Source organism: Netta rufina, assembly GCF_964035555.1.
Source record: "Netta rufina genome assembly, chromosome: 9".
NCBI lineage: Eukaryota > Metazoa > Chordata > Aves > Anseriformes > Anatidae > Netta > Netta rufina.
In genome coordinates, this window is record NC_140132.1 from 18215625 (window position 1) to 18230568 (window position 14944).

Here is a 14944-nt window from a genome sequence, read left to right on the forward strand (position 1 = left end):
CACCCTTCAGAAATTCCAGGAATTCCTCAACTTGTTTTCTGTGCAGTTCTGCTGCCTGCTGGCTCTGGGCAGGCTCCTGGCATGCAGCTGGCCACAGGCCCATGCTGGGTGGTTGGTGTGTTTTAGGACCACAGCTATCCCTTTCTTACCTGTGTCACAGGCAGTCGCTTTGGCTATCAGCTGGCCACTTGCTGTGCCTATCCAGGACTCTGGAAAAACTAAAGATATGCTTCCTCCCACCCCCTGATCCATCTCAGGGCTTAGTGAGTATGTGCAAATGAAGGCTGCTTTGTGGAACTAGGGTTGGATACATCTTGTCTGAAGAAGCATACATGGGCCATAAGGTTTCAATGTTTGTTTTGTCCCTAACTGCTGCAAGGGATCTAGTAGGATGTATCAACTGTCCATTAAAACCTTGCTTTGCTCTCATCTAAGGTGCTGACAGTCCTTGGCCTTTCTTTATTCACATGAAGAAGGCCTCCAACAAGTCAGAGGTAGCAGAGGCACAAGCCAGGGAGCTGGGGATGGAATTCAGCCCTGTTATCCCTGCTGTGATAGATGGGGAAGGAGAAGGAGAGGTGCTGGTATGCTCTTATACTGCGTCAGTTCAGCTGGTGCTGCTTACTCCTTAAAGGGCAGGACAGGAACTCTCCAGAGTAACAAATCACGGAAACTACCGAGGAGCACTCATGCCTCTCAGGGAGGTGACAATTAGCTGGAGGCAGCATTTTTTCAAATTCTCCAGGCGGATCTGCCAAAGCACACCTCTCTATCCCTACCCACACCAACACCAGCTCCAATGAAACCTGTTTTTAAACGGATCAAAAGGTAAAGGTATGCAGTTCCTGTATGTCATCAGTGAGCTCATGAAGGAGTGCTCATGCTGAGCCCTTCACGTTGTCACTCACAGTAGCACAAAGCCCAGGCTGTGTTGCCTAATTGGGGTGACGGTGACTTGCACCCACACTGGGCTGATGGAAATAATTGCACGGTTTGCAGGACAGCGGCAGAGAGGGCCACGGGAGATCAGTTGGTGCTGTGAGCCTGTGATTCAATGGGGCAGGGATTTATCGGGCGCGCTGCTCAGTAAATCGCCGCTGACTTGACTTCCTGCATTTAACAGGCTGCTCATTAACCAAGGATATAATAACCAGGTTTGGAAGACTTGTGGCACGTTTGTGTTCAGAATGCCATATTTACTTTTGAAAATTCACTTACATTTTTCGTGCAGCAGGCTTCTTTCCTCATGTGGGTCTAAAGAGAAATGCTGTTCTATGCAGGATCACTCTGTTGAGCAGATGCTCTGCACGCCCTCCAAAGTCCCTGTGTGTATCCAGATTATTCAATACGCTGTTGTTGATCTGTCTCCACAGTGTCTGGTTTGGAAGCACTGATGTTTTATTTGTATTTCTTGTTAATGAAATCTGTCTTCAGATTCTGTTCCCTGGTTAATAGTCCATGCTGGATGAACTAGTGTGGCCAGTCTTGTATGTATGGCATCTCACCTGAGCTAAAGCATGGCTGAATAAGGTTGCAGTGAACATGCTACTGTTAGTTAAAATGCATTCAGAGCTCTGTTTGTCTGTTCTGAATCCCCAACTTGTACCCCCAGGCCAGAATTACTGCATGGATAGAGGACAGGGAGAGCTCTTACATCTGTGACAGCCCTGCCTGGAGCAGCATGCCCCACCTCTGACTGTCACCATTGCAGTTGTACCTAGTCACAGTTTATACCACAAACACTGATGGGGCAGAATAGTTAGAGACTTCCCTGGTAGGTCAGGATTGCGTAAGACCTCTGTCAGGCCCTGAGATGGATAAACTAAGCCTCCTATTATTCCAGGAAAAAAAAAAAAAAAAAAAAAGAAGCAGAAGAATGGCAGTCCTGGTGAACCCAAATACCTGTCTACCCCATTGTATTATCTTGGACCTTGGCCATTAGCAACTGCTTAGGGAAAAAATAAGAAACAGGACAAATATTGGGTAATATCTTCTCCATTTTGTGCAATCTGCAATTGTGGGACTGTAAAGTGGCCCCTTCAACCACTTTCTCCATCTGGGATCTATCTAGATTCTCTAAGGCAGCTTTCTTTGGAAAATCTTCCAGCAGACAGCTTTCTGCCTCTTTCTCTAGGGTTGTCGTTAAATGCTGCAAGCTGACTTCCAGAGGTATTGTAGAGAGGATTGTCCAAAGTCCAATGGACGTTGTAAAGAGCTGTAATTCCCAGTCTCTGCTGGTTGTAGCATGGTAGCTGCAGGTGGTCTGATCCTTTCTTGTCCCTCTGCCCCAGGTTATTGACAGAGAGAAAGCATGACAAAGAAAAACACGATGTACTTGCTCCTCAGCCATGGCAATTCACAGCTTACATACTGATGTATCCGTGCCAAGAAGAGATTAACTAAAGCAGAATGTATGTTCCAGCTGCTCCCATAAACTCCATTTTGGATCTTCAGGATTTTCTTTCCTTCTTCCATTCTTAATTGTCATGTCATCCAGTGTATATCCAAGAGATCTACCAGGGTCTTCTGAGGTATCTCTCTGTCCAAGAGGTCTGTGGGCAGGAGAGCCACAGATTTTAAGCCTGACAGAATGCTGTGTGCTGTTATAGGGAGAAACAGATTTTGCAGGATGGAGTTTCCTTAGGGTCACGTCTCAGACTGAAATACAAATCCCCATAGGACCTGGCAATCTTCATCAAATCCATTGCTTCCGTTCCAAGCATAATGTGCACTTCTCTGCTCTGCCCTCTCCAACATAAACATAGAAATGCCTGTAAAATCAATTACTATTCATTTTAATAATGGTAATAATAATTACTCTTTCTGCCCAAATGGCCTTCCAAAGTCTTGCAGAGCAAAGCTGTCGAGCAGATCTGCTAGGAGAATAAAAAACATTGGAACTTTTCCAGCAGTGGACCCTTCAGGGTAGTGTCTGTGTTTCCATTCTCATGAAGTGAGCAACAGTTTCATGTTTAGCTTCTCTATCCCAACTAAAGTAGCTCTGAAGGGCCCTTGCAGGGTCAGGATGAGAAAGAGACTACCACAGACATGAGAGATGTCAGTCATAGCCCTAAAGGGGAAGTTCTGGAGTAAGAGAGTGGGGTGGTGCAGGAATCTGCACAGAGCAGAGTCACACGTACCTGCATCCTTCTCTGCCACACCAACTTACCTAGGATACCTCACCTGAGATTACACAATTTTGGAGAGAAGCTGGAGGCACATTTTAGGTTTGCTGGGAGCCCGAGCTGTAGTAGTAGATAGGAATTCTCAGTATAAATAGTTCCTACAAAGCTTCCTTAAACCTACTTCTGTATTTAAATTTTTGGTCATATCTCATTGAAAGCTTTGTGGTTTTAACAGTTTAAGTTTTGCTGTTATTAAAAGCTCTTTTCCAAATGCCACAGTTTACCACTCTGCGTGGGAAAGTCCGCAGCACTGTCAGCCTTTATCAGCTTCTTGCTCAAGGAGGTCAATTGATATTTGGATATCATTATATCCTGTTTGCAAAGGAATGGAAAAAGTACACTGCAACACGTAAACAGTTTCTGTCTTAGAATTCAAGTTTACTATAAAAAAGCTTGTTAAATAGTTTTTGCAAAAGTCAGAAACTATTACATTTCTAGAGGTTTCTTAGCTGCTCTGTTTCAAACTTTTAAGAAAAAAGCATCCATGAAAGAAATGGCTGCTAAGAAATGGGAATCCTGCAAATTTCCCACAGCAGTAGGACACACAACAGCTAGAGTGCTCTGTCTTATCTTGTAAATAGTATCTGTGGCTGTATGTGCTAGTCCTTATGGGCTGAAAACACATAAGAGGTCATCTTAGCATGAGTATCTTAATAACCATCCTTTTAATTCCATGCAGATATTTATTTATATTTTTAAAAGCAGTAAGCTTCTTTTGCTGTCTGGTAAACTTGAGTACCCATAATGACTCCAGTTTAGCACATCAAAGACATTCTTAGGCAAGTGTAGTGACTAATTATTTTTTTCTCCCCTGTCCTCAGTTTAAGTCCTTTATGCAATATACTTTGCTGCAGTAAATGAAAGATGCAGATTTACTAGATCCACCTGGCCCTAAGAAACTGGGAACTTTACAGTTTGTTGGATAATATATCTAGGGAAGAACACTGAAATTTGCTTCATTTGAAGTTATTTTTATGGACTATATATAAATATTCAATCTCAAGCAAGTGAACAATGCTAAGAAATGACACGGATGTCTCCACGGTACAGGAGCAGACTGTTAACCCACAATGTTCCAGCTGATAACAATCTGATAAAATACGGTTTGCATGTGTGCATGCCACCCATTCAGAAGCTTTCCAGTAAAATTTAAGAGATATTCAAGCCTAATGCTACACAGCAGATACATTAGTAGCAAATCTAATTTATAAATTATTCACCTGCTTTTACCTAATTGATTACTCAGTGCTGAGCTATCGCAGAGCTAAATATATTTTGATCATCAAATAGAAATGGTGTAGCTGCAAGGTTAGAAGACTAAAACTACAGGTGAGATGGATGAGTAGTTCACAAGTATGAGTACTTGGCAAATATTTACACAGCTAGTTGGATGTTATTTTGGCCAGTAGTAATGAGCAGTCTGCAGCATCCACATTGTCTAAAGCTCGCTGCGATTTGTGTACAGAGCTGCATCATTTCAGTGTAGAAGCACAGCTAGGGTGAGAAACAACTCTTGCTTGACTTCTAGTCCTCTATTCATATTATTCATCTCTGTAGGTGATTTAATTAATTTGCCTCTCCATTAACAATGATGTTCTGGTTCCTATAATGTAGGTCAACTAATTTAGATATATAAAAATATTTCCCCAAGGTCATTTGTTTTGGGAACAATGAATGTGGGACAATTTCTTATATGCGACGAGATCAGACCATCTCACGAGAAACAAAATATTATAAATAGTGACTTTGGAGGTGAAATATATTTCTAACAAAGATACAGTCTTTCTGCTCAGAACCTCTGTAATAACATGAGCATTTGACTTTACATCACAGCAGAAAAGGATCATCTAGGCAGGCAAATACAACATCTTCACTAAAAGTCACTAATTTTCATGTGAGAGGGAGCATATTCCCTGAATCCCTTCTGCTTCTCTAAGTTAGTTGGGATTCATTTACAGTCTTGAAATATACTTTAAGTACAATCATTGTTCTTTCAAGGCATTGCTCTCCTCCATTAAGAAAAAAACAAAAACAAAAACAAAAACAAAACAAACAAAACAAAACAAAAAAAAAACAAAAAACAAAAAACAAAAATGAACATGTCAGAGAACTCAGAAATGTTTTCTGTATCAAATAACAAATACAATGTTCTTACGTCCAGAATGATCTTTTACTCCACTTTAGGAGGTAAAGTACTGCAACTGAGCGATTACTCAATTTTCACTTGAACTGTTGCACAATCTCAGCTGAAAATACTTGTCAGCTGGGAAAAGCACTTTAAGCACTGTGAGAAATGAAAAAAAAAAAAACTCTTAAAAGCAATTAGGTACGTGGACTGGAAGTTTCCTCTATGCATCACTTCACACGTTGTCATTGTTTTATTCTGTATCACAGACATTGCTGGGGCAGTTTTAGATTAGACCAGTCAGAATTTCTAGTAGCAGCTTCTAGTTGAAAACTGGATGTACAGATTATTGCTGACTCTGTTTCCACGGAGGCAGTGACATTTTTGTCCTTTATTGCATACAAATAGATACCTTTGCAAAAATTATGATTTTGCTGTATTTTATTCACATTCAAGCAACTGGACAGCAGTTAATAATAGCCAGTACTGGGACAAAAAGGTCTTTATCAGTCTGCTTATTTTTGCAAGCCAGTACTATTTTCACTCTCACTTCTCTTCAGATCCATCCAACGTTGATGTTTATTCTAAATATATGTATCTGCTGCAGTGAATACATTTCCATTCAGTCCTTTCTGCTGCTTTTGAACCCTCCGGTATTTAAAAAGCTAGCATTTCCAATTTAAGTAGATCTCTATCTAAACCAGATAGATTTATGACGTTATGTTTATTTAATTTTTGCTAATTTGATAGATTCTGCTGTTTCAGCTGTTGAAACTCTACACTCTAAACTGTAGGTGTCTAACTCAGGCGTACATTAACTTTTCATCTTCCAGACACTGCATTTTTGCAGGACAGATATGGAATACCTATGCACAAGTGCCACTTTTGCTGGCTCTACATCACTCATGCAGGCAGATTTTCTGGAACATACTGATTGTGGAGCACCACTGAGGATGTTTGTTTGGGTTTTTCCCCCCTAAAGAAATCACTAGCTTAACTCTATTTGATGGCTCCACTTCTGCCTCTGGGAAAAGACTACTTTTGGGGATAGGCACCTGTGGTAGCAAATCCTAGCATAGAAAAAAGATTTGTGAATGGAAGTGAGCCAAAATTTGTTAGAAAAGAAACGCAGTTATGGAAACAAAAATCCTGAATCAGTGTTATGTTGCCATCTGAGTAGGATGCACAAATAGTAACCATATGGGCAAAAAGTCATTGAAGTTTAGCCAGAGCAGATATTAATAGATTGTGGTAGTCTCCAGATATTATTTCTGCTTAGTGCTTCGTTATGTTTGATCGGGTTTTTTAAGGTAGCATGTAGCACAGCGGCGTGACCATCCGACAGTGCTCCTACCAGGACTATTGTGATACCAAACTGCAGAGTGGCCTGACAGAGCTGGGGAGCTTGGCGAGCTGTTCAATTACTTTTCATTTTGCTTTTGTTATTAGTGAAGAAGGAAGGAGGGAGAGTTACAAAAATGTAGCGGGCTGGTATGCGTCATCTTTGCGGTAAGGTCCATCTCAGCACTGGTTGCTCTCAGTTTCCAGGAAAAGCCAGCTCTACACCAATTGACCACATTTTGTTCCATCAAGGTAACAGAGTGCAGGCGATACCTGTTGAGATTAGATTATACATTAACTGATTAGTTTTTATTAGTTTATTAGTTTATTTGTTTGCAACACGGCTCGTTGCTGTTTGCACAGGCCAGAGCAATATAAATAACAATGTTGGGTGTAAATGTCAGCACAGACAGATACGGATATGACAGGTACAGAAATGCACTGCTAGAAGTGAAGGGTGCTAAGTAATACCAGCGTTTACCTCAGTTTTGAGGTTTCACTTACGACCTCAGCTGAGAACAGCGGAGGCAGTGCCTCCACCATCCCACCCCACCTCAGCCTCCTTCTCCAAGCGTCTCCCCGATGCAGCTCCTCCATTCTTACCCCTGCTGAGGAGAATCCTTTAGGCAACCAGATCTTTTTTCTTCACTTTATCACGGCACAACTAACTTGACGGAGGTCAGAGAGAGCACAAAGTCGAAATAGTTTTCCTGTTCCTTTCTCCTTTCCTTGTTGTGCTGGCACTGTGGAGTCTCTCCAAGCAAGGTGCCGTGTCAGGAGGAAGCTGCCGAGCGCCTGCGGCCTAGCTCCGTGTGGGAGGTCCTGGGGGTGCTGCAGCACCTCAGGGGGTCCCGGCTGCCAGGGCAGGAGTGACCTGCCCGTAGGACACTGAGGAGAAATCACACCTGTGGGAAATGAGGTCTTTGTGTATCCAAGGCCATGATGTTTCTTGAGAAATCCGGATCAGTAAATCAGAGAAATGTGGGTTAATTCCTTTTAACTGTTTCCCGTAGCAAGAAGTTTTCTTTGCTGGAGAAATATCTGACAGCATCACATCAGTGAGCCTGTTGTGATCTCTCCTTACCACAGCCACGTCCTAATCCTGCCAAATTAAGGTAGTGGCAAAGGTGTTGCCATCCAGATGCCTTACCAGCTTGGTGGTGGCTAACCCCGCTGTGCTAGGACACACAGGATACCCCCTCCACAGGGGGAAAGTTGACCTTGCTCTCCTGAGCAGCATGTCACTGGACCACATCGTTGTTTCTCCACAGAAAAGCTAGTGGGTCAGATATTGCTGGCACCAGAATTTTCCACCTTTGGAACTCTTCTTGTTTGCTAAGTCTCCTAGCTAATTCTGGAAGAAGCAAGCATGCTGTGCGTTCTCCAGTGGAATGAAGTTTTACTGGCAAAAATGACTCTGACAGACAGGACGTAGGGATTTCTCAGACTCCACGTAAGCCTTAGATCTTAGAAGGGTCAGAATCTGACCCTTAGAAGGGTCAGATGCCTGGTCCTTCAGCAACAGGGCTGAGATGACCTGTTGAATTGGGAATGATCCCAGCAAGGAACTGAGAAAGCTGACCTTGAACTTCAGCCAGCTCAGAGTTCGGTTGTCTTTGGATAGAAGCCATCCAAACCTCATGTCTGTGAAATGTCTCTGAAACAAAGGAACAATGGATTGTGGAAGACCTAACCCCTTACCCACACATCCCAGTTGTACCTGGTTTTTCTCCACTTTGGGTCACTGAGGGGAGTGTTTGGGCTTTACCTGTAATCACAATGCCAAGGCCAGAGTCAAGGCTGCTTGCTGCTTCCTTCGAGACAGCCAGGCTCAACAAATCTGTTTACAGCGTGCAAGTTCTCATTGGCCAAACCATAAAGAGTCCCTTGGCACCAAGGGCAAGATTTCAAGTGGTCCTTTCTGGCTCCATCTCCTGTTTTTATGTTCCTCTGGAGGGGGAGGCAAATACCAAAGTGGATGGGATGTATCAGTGCTGCATCTGCTGCTGCCTCCAAGGGAGCCACCTGCTGATTCAAGCTAGTGAGCAGTGTGTGTGGCAGCACTGAAGGCTGGAAAAAAGCCCTTGCAATCTGGTAGAAATCTGTGTGAAACTTTGCTAAGTAATACGGACTTAAACACAGAAGAAAGAAAAAAAGTTGAATGAACTGTAGTTTTGGCAAACCTTTTGCTTTTCATTGATGTCAGAGGACCTACATTTAAAACTAAAGTACGGGCCTGTATCTGACCTGCCATTCAGTAGTTTATATTCGTTATTTTTCTGTTACGTTTTTTCATTCCTTCACTGATTCACCTTTCATTTAATTTCTGATTATTGACAGAAAGAATGTACCTTCTTATCAGTTAGAAAGACAATGGATTAGCTGCATTCATCATTATTTTTTATCTACAGTTCAATGCCCCAAGTGTCTAGAAACAATGTGTGTTTACATTTGCAAAATCAGCTTTGTTCAAATATTAGATAATGTAAAGAGGACTTTTGATGCAGCTGGTCACCAGAAATTACTTCTAACTTAATCACACTTTTTGAGACCATGGGAGGGAAAAAAGGGATTTGAAAGAACTGCCTGTGACAATAGTTCTGTCAGCAGCTGCATCGTATTTCCCTTTAGTGTGATAACCCTACAGCAGGTGCATGCTGAGTTACCCTCGCTGTCCCATGACATCCTGGAAGAGATGGTGAACATTTCACATTTCACCCGTCATAGCTTGATGTAAGTCAGATTATGTCACTACCAGTTTTTGAGGCTGTTAGACCATCTCAAGTGTCATTAAATCCCCTGTGCTGTATGGGAAGCTCTCCACTTCATCATTTAGCAACCCAGCACACCCACACAGGTCGAAGTACCTCCTCTAAACCCTCTCAGCGCTTTTCGCCACAGCAGCAAGACCCACCTCTGTAGCTTTTCAATTTCCCGTTGTCACATTGCATCCTTGTCAGGGCAATTCTAGGGTCCTTGCCTTAGTTCACAACTTCACATTGTTAACCGGTTGATGAGAGAGCAATTCATGTGTCGCCAGGCGATTGCGTGTGCAACAACCTTTGATGTTTGAGGTTGCGCTGCTGTGGATATTATTTGGAGAGCAATTCAGGGAAGTTACTCGGAGTACTGGCACTACATGAGGCTGTTTTCTGATGGGCTTGTGCTGAGTCTTCCTGGTAGCTTGTGCTGAGTCTTCCTGATGGCTGCTCCAGCACCGGCCCTGTTACTGTACCCCCTACAACACCCTTACTCCCCAGGTTTTTAGCTTTGCCCATTACAGCACACCTGGTCCTGGATCTGTGTCCAACGTGTTGAGTCTGACACAATGCTGGCTGTTTGGAAGTCCCGGATAAATGGTCAGATTCCTCTTTTTCATGTGGACATAATTTGTGGTTGGAAAAAATACTACAGTTCTGGAGAGGAAAAAATGAAAACACAATGAAAGCTTTAGTCAGGCAGAAATCCATCTGCCTGCTTGTGGGAAGTATAGAGAAATGGTTACCCTGTATGTGCAGACTCGTGGCTTAGAGGTATGAGCATCACAATGAAGCTCTTGAACTCTAACCCAGAGGGGATAAATAATATTGTCATCACATTATCTTTGCTTCAGTGTCATTGAAACTGAGATGACAAAATGGCCAATGACACCTCTGCAAGGAATGAAAGGGTTAGTTAGACAAGTCTTATATAACACTTAGAAAGATAATGCATTTACTTTTAGTAGAAATCAACATATATAATTAAGTTAATTTTTAAAAAATCTTCTTTAAAAATCCTGTTAAATTTTATGAGACCCCCCCCCCCCCCCAACTATAATGGCCATATCTAAGGTGTCCCACAGAACTTCCTCTAAAAAAGCATTCTTTATATGTGAACTTTTTTGATGCCCTGAATGGACACTTAGTCCTAAAACACTATGATCAGTAAAAAAATAGTTTAAAAAAAAAAAAAAAAAGAGAGAGAGAGAGATTTATAACACTAGAGATTGAAGAGCTGGTACTCTATGTTTAAATAGCAATGAGAAAATCATCTTTCCTGGAAAGATGGGTAGTAAAATATTCCAAAGTCCTGTACTTTGTTCACTAGATTACTCTGAGTTGTGCTTCCGACAGGCACTGCCACATTATTGTTTGTATTTGTCACAGTTACCAGGAAACATATGGACTAAAAATTTACTTTTCAGGTACAATTCTCAGCAAAGTGCTGGGTGGGGTCAGTCCTTATGCAACCTTTTAGGTAATAGAGGAAATAACATATGGAAATCTATATCTTGTTTGCAGGTAAATAAGCATATTTCCACAGTAAGGGGAGCTTTAAGATTAATTTATAACTTAGAAACATGAAGTTTCTCTGATGATCTTGTTACACCTTCTCAGTTATATACATGTATATATACATATATATATATATACACACATATTTTAAAGAATGCAGCAGCTCTTTGGAAATGTGCGTTGTGAGTATTAAATAAATGTCATGAAGTTCCAATTGCTGCAACATAAAGCTCGGCGAGAATATAATAATTCTAAGTCTTCAGAATCTGGAGAATAGACACAATAAACAGAATCAGAGCTTTTCTTAAAATAAATGTAGGTTAGAGCTGAAGGTGGCATTTGAAAACTTATAACCAATGGAACAAACATTTCAAACTCCGTGTCAAACCCATTCTCCAATTCATGAAATACGTGTGAGGCAGCAGTTCCTAGGTCCACCAAGGGAACCAAGAATGTAAGCACCCTTTCACTGAAGTGTGTTCAAAATTAAAATATTTCTGTGTATCATTGCAAAGACCATAGCTGTGTGCACGGTTGTGATGTACTTGCAGTTTCTATGGCCACACTGTCATGCTAATGCAAATTCAGAGTTTGCGTGGGAAATTATACCCGCATGCTTGTGTTTAGTGTCTCTATTAGTGGCTGCCTACCTGGGCAATTGAATCTACAATTTTCTCTGATGAATCTGATAGCCAGAGTGGCAAAAGTAATTTGAATTACATAGACAGAAGGAGGTAGTGACCACCAAACACCTGTCTGATCCAACAATTTTACACTGCTTGAGTTTGTGATGTAGCTGGAGAACTGAGCTTGATGAAACATGTTAGTTCTGTCTGAAGCCAACTTTTCATCTCTGTGAAATGGAAGTAGTTGACTCCAGAAACAAGTTGTGGATTGCCCTTCTGGTTTCTTTTCATTGCTGTGAGTTGTGGTAATGCTAGAACAGTAGCCATCTGCTTACCCCCTTTGCATCCGGACTGTGTGGTTAACTGCAACAGCTGTTGGAAGGAAAGGCAGATTTAACCAGAACACTTTTATTTGTTTCAGCCGGTTATAAAAGCAAGTGCTAATGTTTGTAAAATCATTTTATTGGCCATTAGGCCATTGGCTATGCAATTCTCATGGAGGTGCATGGAAGTGACACACATATCTGCCTGACGAGGAGTAATCCAGTACTGCGAGTATGCCCCAAACACATTTTGAAACTTGACAGTATATGCAAATTCAGGGAAATATGAACAGGGCTTTTATATGAGTTAGACACCAACATGGCCTGGCTTTCCTGGAGCATGCATAGCCCCAGAGTGCAAAAGTGCTGCTTAGTCAGGAAGAGTGATATATTTTTTCCTCTATAGCTAGACGTGACTGCTGTTCATAAATATCTTCATTCAAGATCAATGTGGAGGTTAACTGAGTCCATGCTCCTGGGGTGGGCAGTGTCCAGCCCTCACCCATTTCTCTGCCTTGTGGTAGGCACTGTATGATTTTGTCTTGACTTAGGCCATTATGGCAAGGTAGCTATGGAATCCTAATTACTTTATAACATTTTTTTTTCTCTAATTAGCTTTCATGTTTTCAGACTTCTGATACCAGCTGCCTGTTTTTGTAATACATTAAAGAAAGGAAGTCTAATCAGCAATTTTGTGTATTTTATAAAAGAAAGCAAAACAGAAATGGAACATAGCCTTAGGAAATATAACATCACCTTGGGAAATAGAATCCAATTTTATTGACTATTGTTAGTTATTATTAGAAGAGGAAACCCTTTTAGTTTGCTTTGTGGGGCTTTTTAAATCTTTATTCAGGTGTACAAGTATAAAAATGAAAGAAACAAACAAAATGAAGTTTAAAATATACTGAAAAAATAATAATCTAAGAAATATTTAGGCTGTTAAAGCTTACCAACAAGGCACAGTATTGAAGTATGGAGAAATGACCTTTGAAAATGTCACAGAGTTTTTATTTTTATATTTCTTTTTATTTTTATGTATTTATTTTTGTGTAGATGAGTGCCTTAACACAGCAAACATACAAGGAATGCATTTTTTTTCTTTCATGTGTGCTTTGCTAAACATTACAACTCTCCATCTTTCTTTTCTTTTAGCCACATAATCAATGAGCTGATAGAAACAGAACGGGTTTATGTAGAAGAACTTCAAAGTATAATAGAGGTAAGAAATTCTTCTGTAAATTCTTCTGGTGCTTAACCTCTAAGTCATTGCTGGGGTTGCATATCCTTCACGGGCTGAGCACTCTCACCTCCCACCTTGTGTTTAGAGAACACAAGTTCTCTGTCAACAAGATAGCTCAGCCTTGGAGATGGAAAGGAAGAAGGATGATTTGATCATTTGCCTCAGGGTTTAAAGGAAGAGGCACCTTCTTTGACCCCAGCCCACAGAATGGTGACAATTGTGGAGTTCTCAAAGTTATGGGCAGAGGAATAGTTAGTAATAATCTGTGGGAGCTGACAGCTCTGATAACTGATGTATCACTCCGACATTAAAACCTGACGTCAGAATATTCTTGTCTCAAAATTTGTATTAAATAAAGACAATTTGGCTTCTACAAGAAACAGCCAAATAATCAAGCCAAATGCCACAGCTCAACAAATAAATCAAACTAACCTTTTTGCGAGGAAGCAGTGTGGCAGAAAGATAAGTGTCTATCAAACTTAGCAGTTTCTATCCCTACACATCCGAAATGGCTTTTGACTCCATGGAATGGGAGTAAAATGATGGCTAGGGCCATCATTTAATCTTTTTTGCTGATCCAGTAATCTGTCCATTCACAGTTAAGATTATGTTTGAACAGCTATCAGGTGTAAAAGCTCTAGGGAAAATTAGAAGCATCAGGAATTCATGAAGCAACAAAGAAGCTGACATAGGAGAAGCCTTTGTGTGCTCTGTTGAGAACCAAAAGTACATAGGCTTTGGGGCTTTTTAGTGTCTCAGACAGTATTTCTTTCCTGGTAAAAAATAGCCTGGTTTTATTTTCAACTCTCCTCTGCAGGGTTATGCTTCAGAAATGGACAATCCCAACTTAGTACATCTGATTCCATCTACGCTCCAGAACAAGAAGGAAATTCTTTTTGGGAACCTCCCGGAAATCTATGAATTCCACAACAGGCACGTGAGAACTGCTGGTTGTCCTGTGCTCCTGGTGCTGCTGACACTTCTAATCCCTTTATATAGGGTGCTTTGTTACACTCTTATGTACACAGGCAGGAAAAGTCGTCCTCACTTTGCCTCTGTGTGTGTCCTATAAAACCCATGTGTAGACAACACCCCTGAGATCATCAATTTCATCTCTTTGTGAAAGCTTATATCTTTTCGTGCATTTTCTAGTGATTTCCCCTGGCATTATTAATTTTGAATGTCCCTAGCGGCAAGTATTTTATGACCTCCCTTGGTACACTGGTAAACGTCACAGGGCTAAGTCCTGATGTTCTTTCTCTGCCCAAGCGCCTCTGTGTTGAAATTTTCTTAGTTATTTGTCCTATATTTCTGGTATCACATCAGCAGAAGACATGATACTTTTGAGAGCACTTTTCTTAAGGAATTTTATTGGTCACATGTTCTAAAACCTCTCCAGAAGCCTTGTCTGCACTGTGGACATTCATCAGCAAACCGTATACCTGATCTGGTGCCCATAACTACAGAATACCGAGTATGGACAAGATTAAGCTCTTTTTGATCCCCTTCCAAAACACAAAACTTAAGGGCACTTATTTTAATTTCCTGCTTTTCTTAGCCCTGATTAAGTAAACCTGTCTGTAGTCAAGGTGAGAATTTAATTATATTGAATAATGATTGCCTGTAAGATGCAACAGTTGAACAAAATGAAAAACAAACAAACTTTTGCAAATTTAATTATTATACCAGAGTAACTTACACATAGTAGAAAAAATATTTTCCAATTTACATATCATTTTGAAAGAATGTCTTCTATGTTGACAATGTAATTCCCCTCCTGTTGCAAGCCTGGTCTTTCTTTTCCTAAAGGCTTAAGTGCATTGA

General features: G+C 41.0%; 1 protein-coding gene across 1 annotated transcript in view; it reads left to right on the plus strand.

Annotated features, from left to right (window-relative positions):
• Nucleotides 1-14944, plus strand: part of MCF2L2 (MCF.2 cell line derived transforming sequence-like 2) — a gene marked incomplete at both ends in the record, with an annotated part of 134231 nt that overhangs the window by 84503 nt on the left and 34784 nt on the right. The window contains 2 exons of the mRNA XM_084292349.1: nucleotides 13033-13099; nucleotides 13938-14053. Of these exons, the coding sequence (XP_084148475.1) occupies nucleotides 13033-13099; nucleotides 13938-14053 (183 nt within the window). The remainder of the gene's footprint in view (nucleotides 1-13032; nucleotides 13100-13937; nucleotides 14054-14944) is intronic.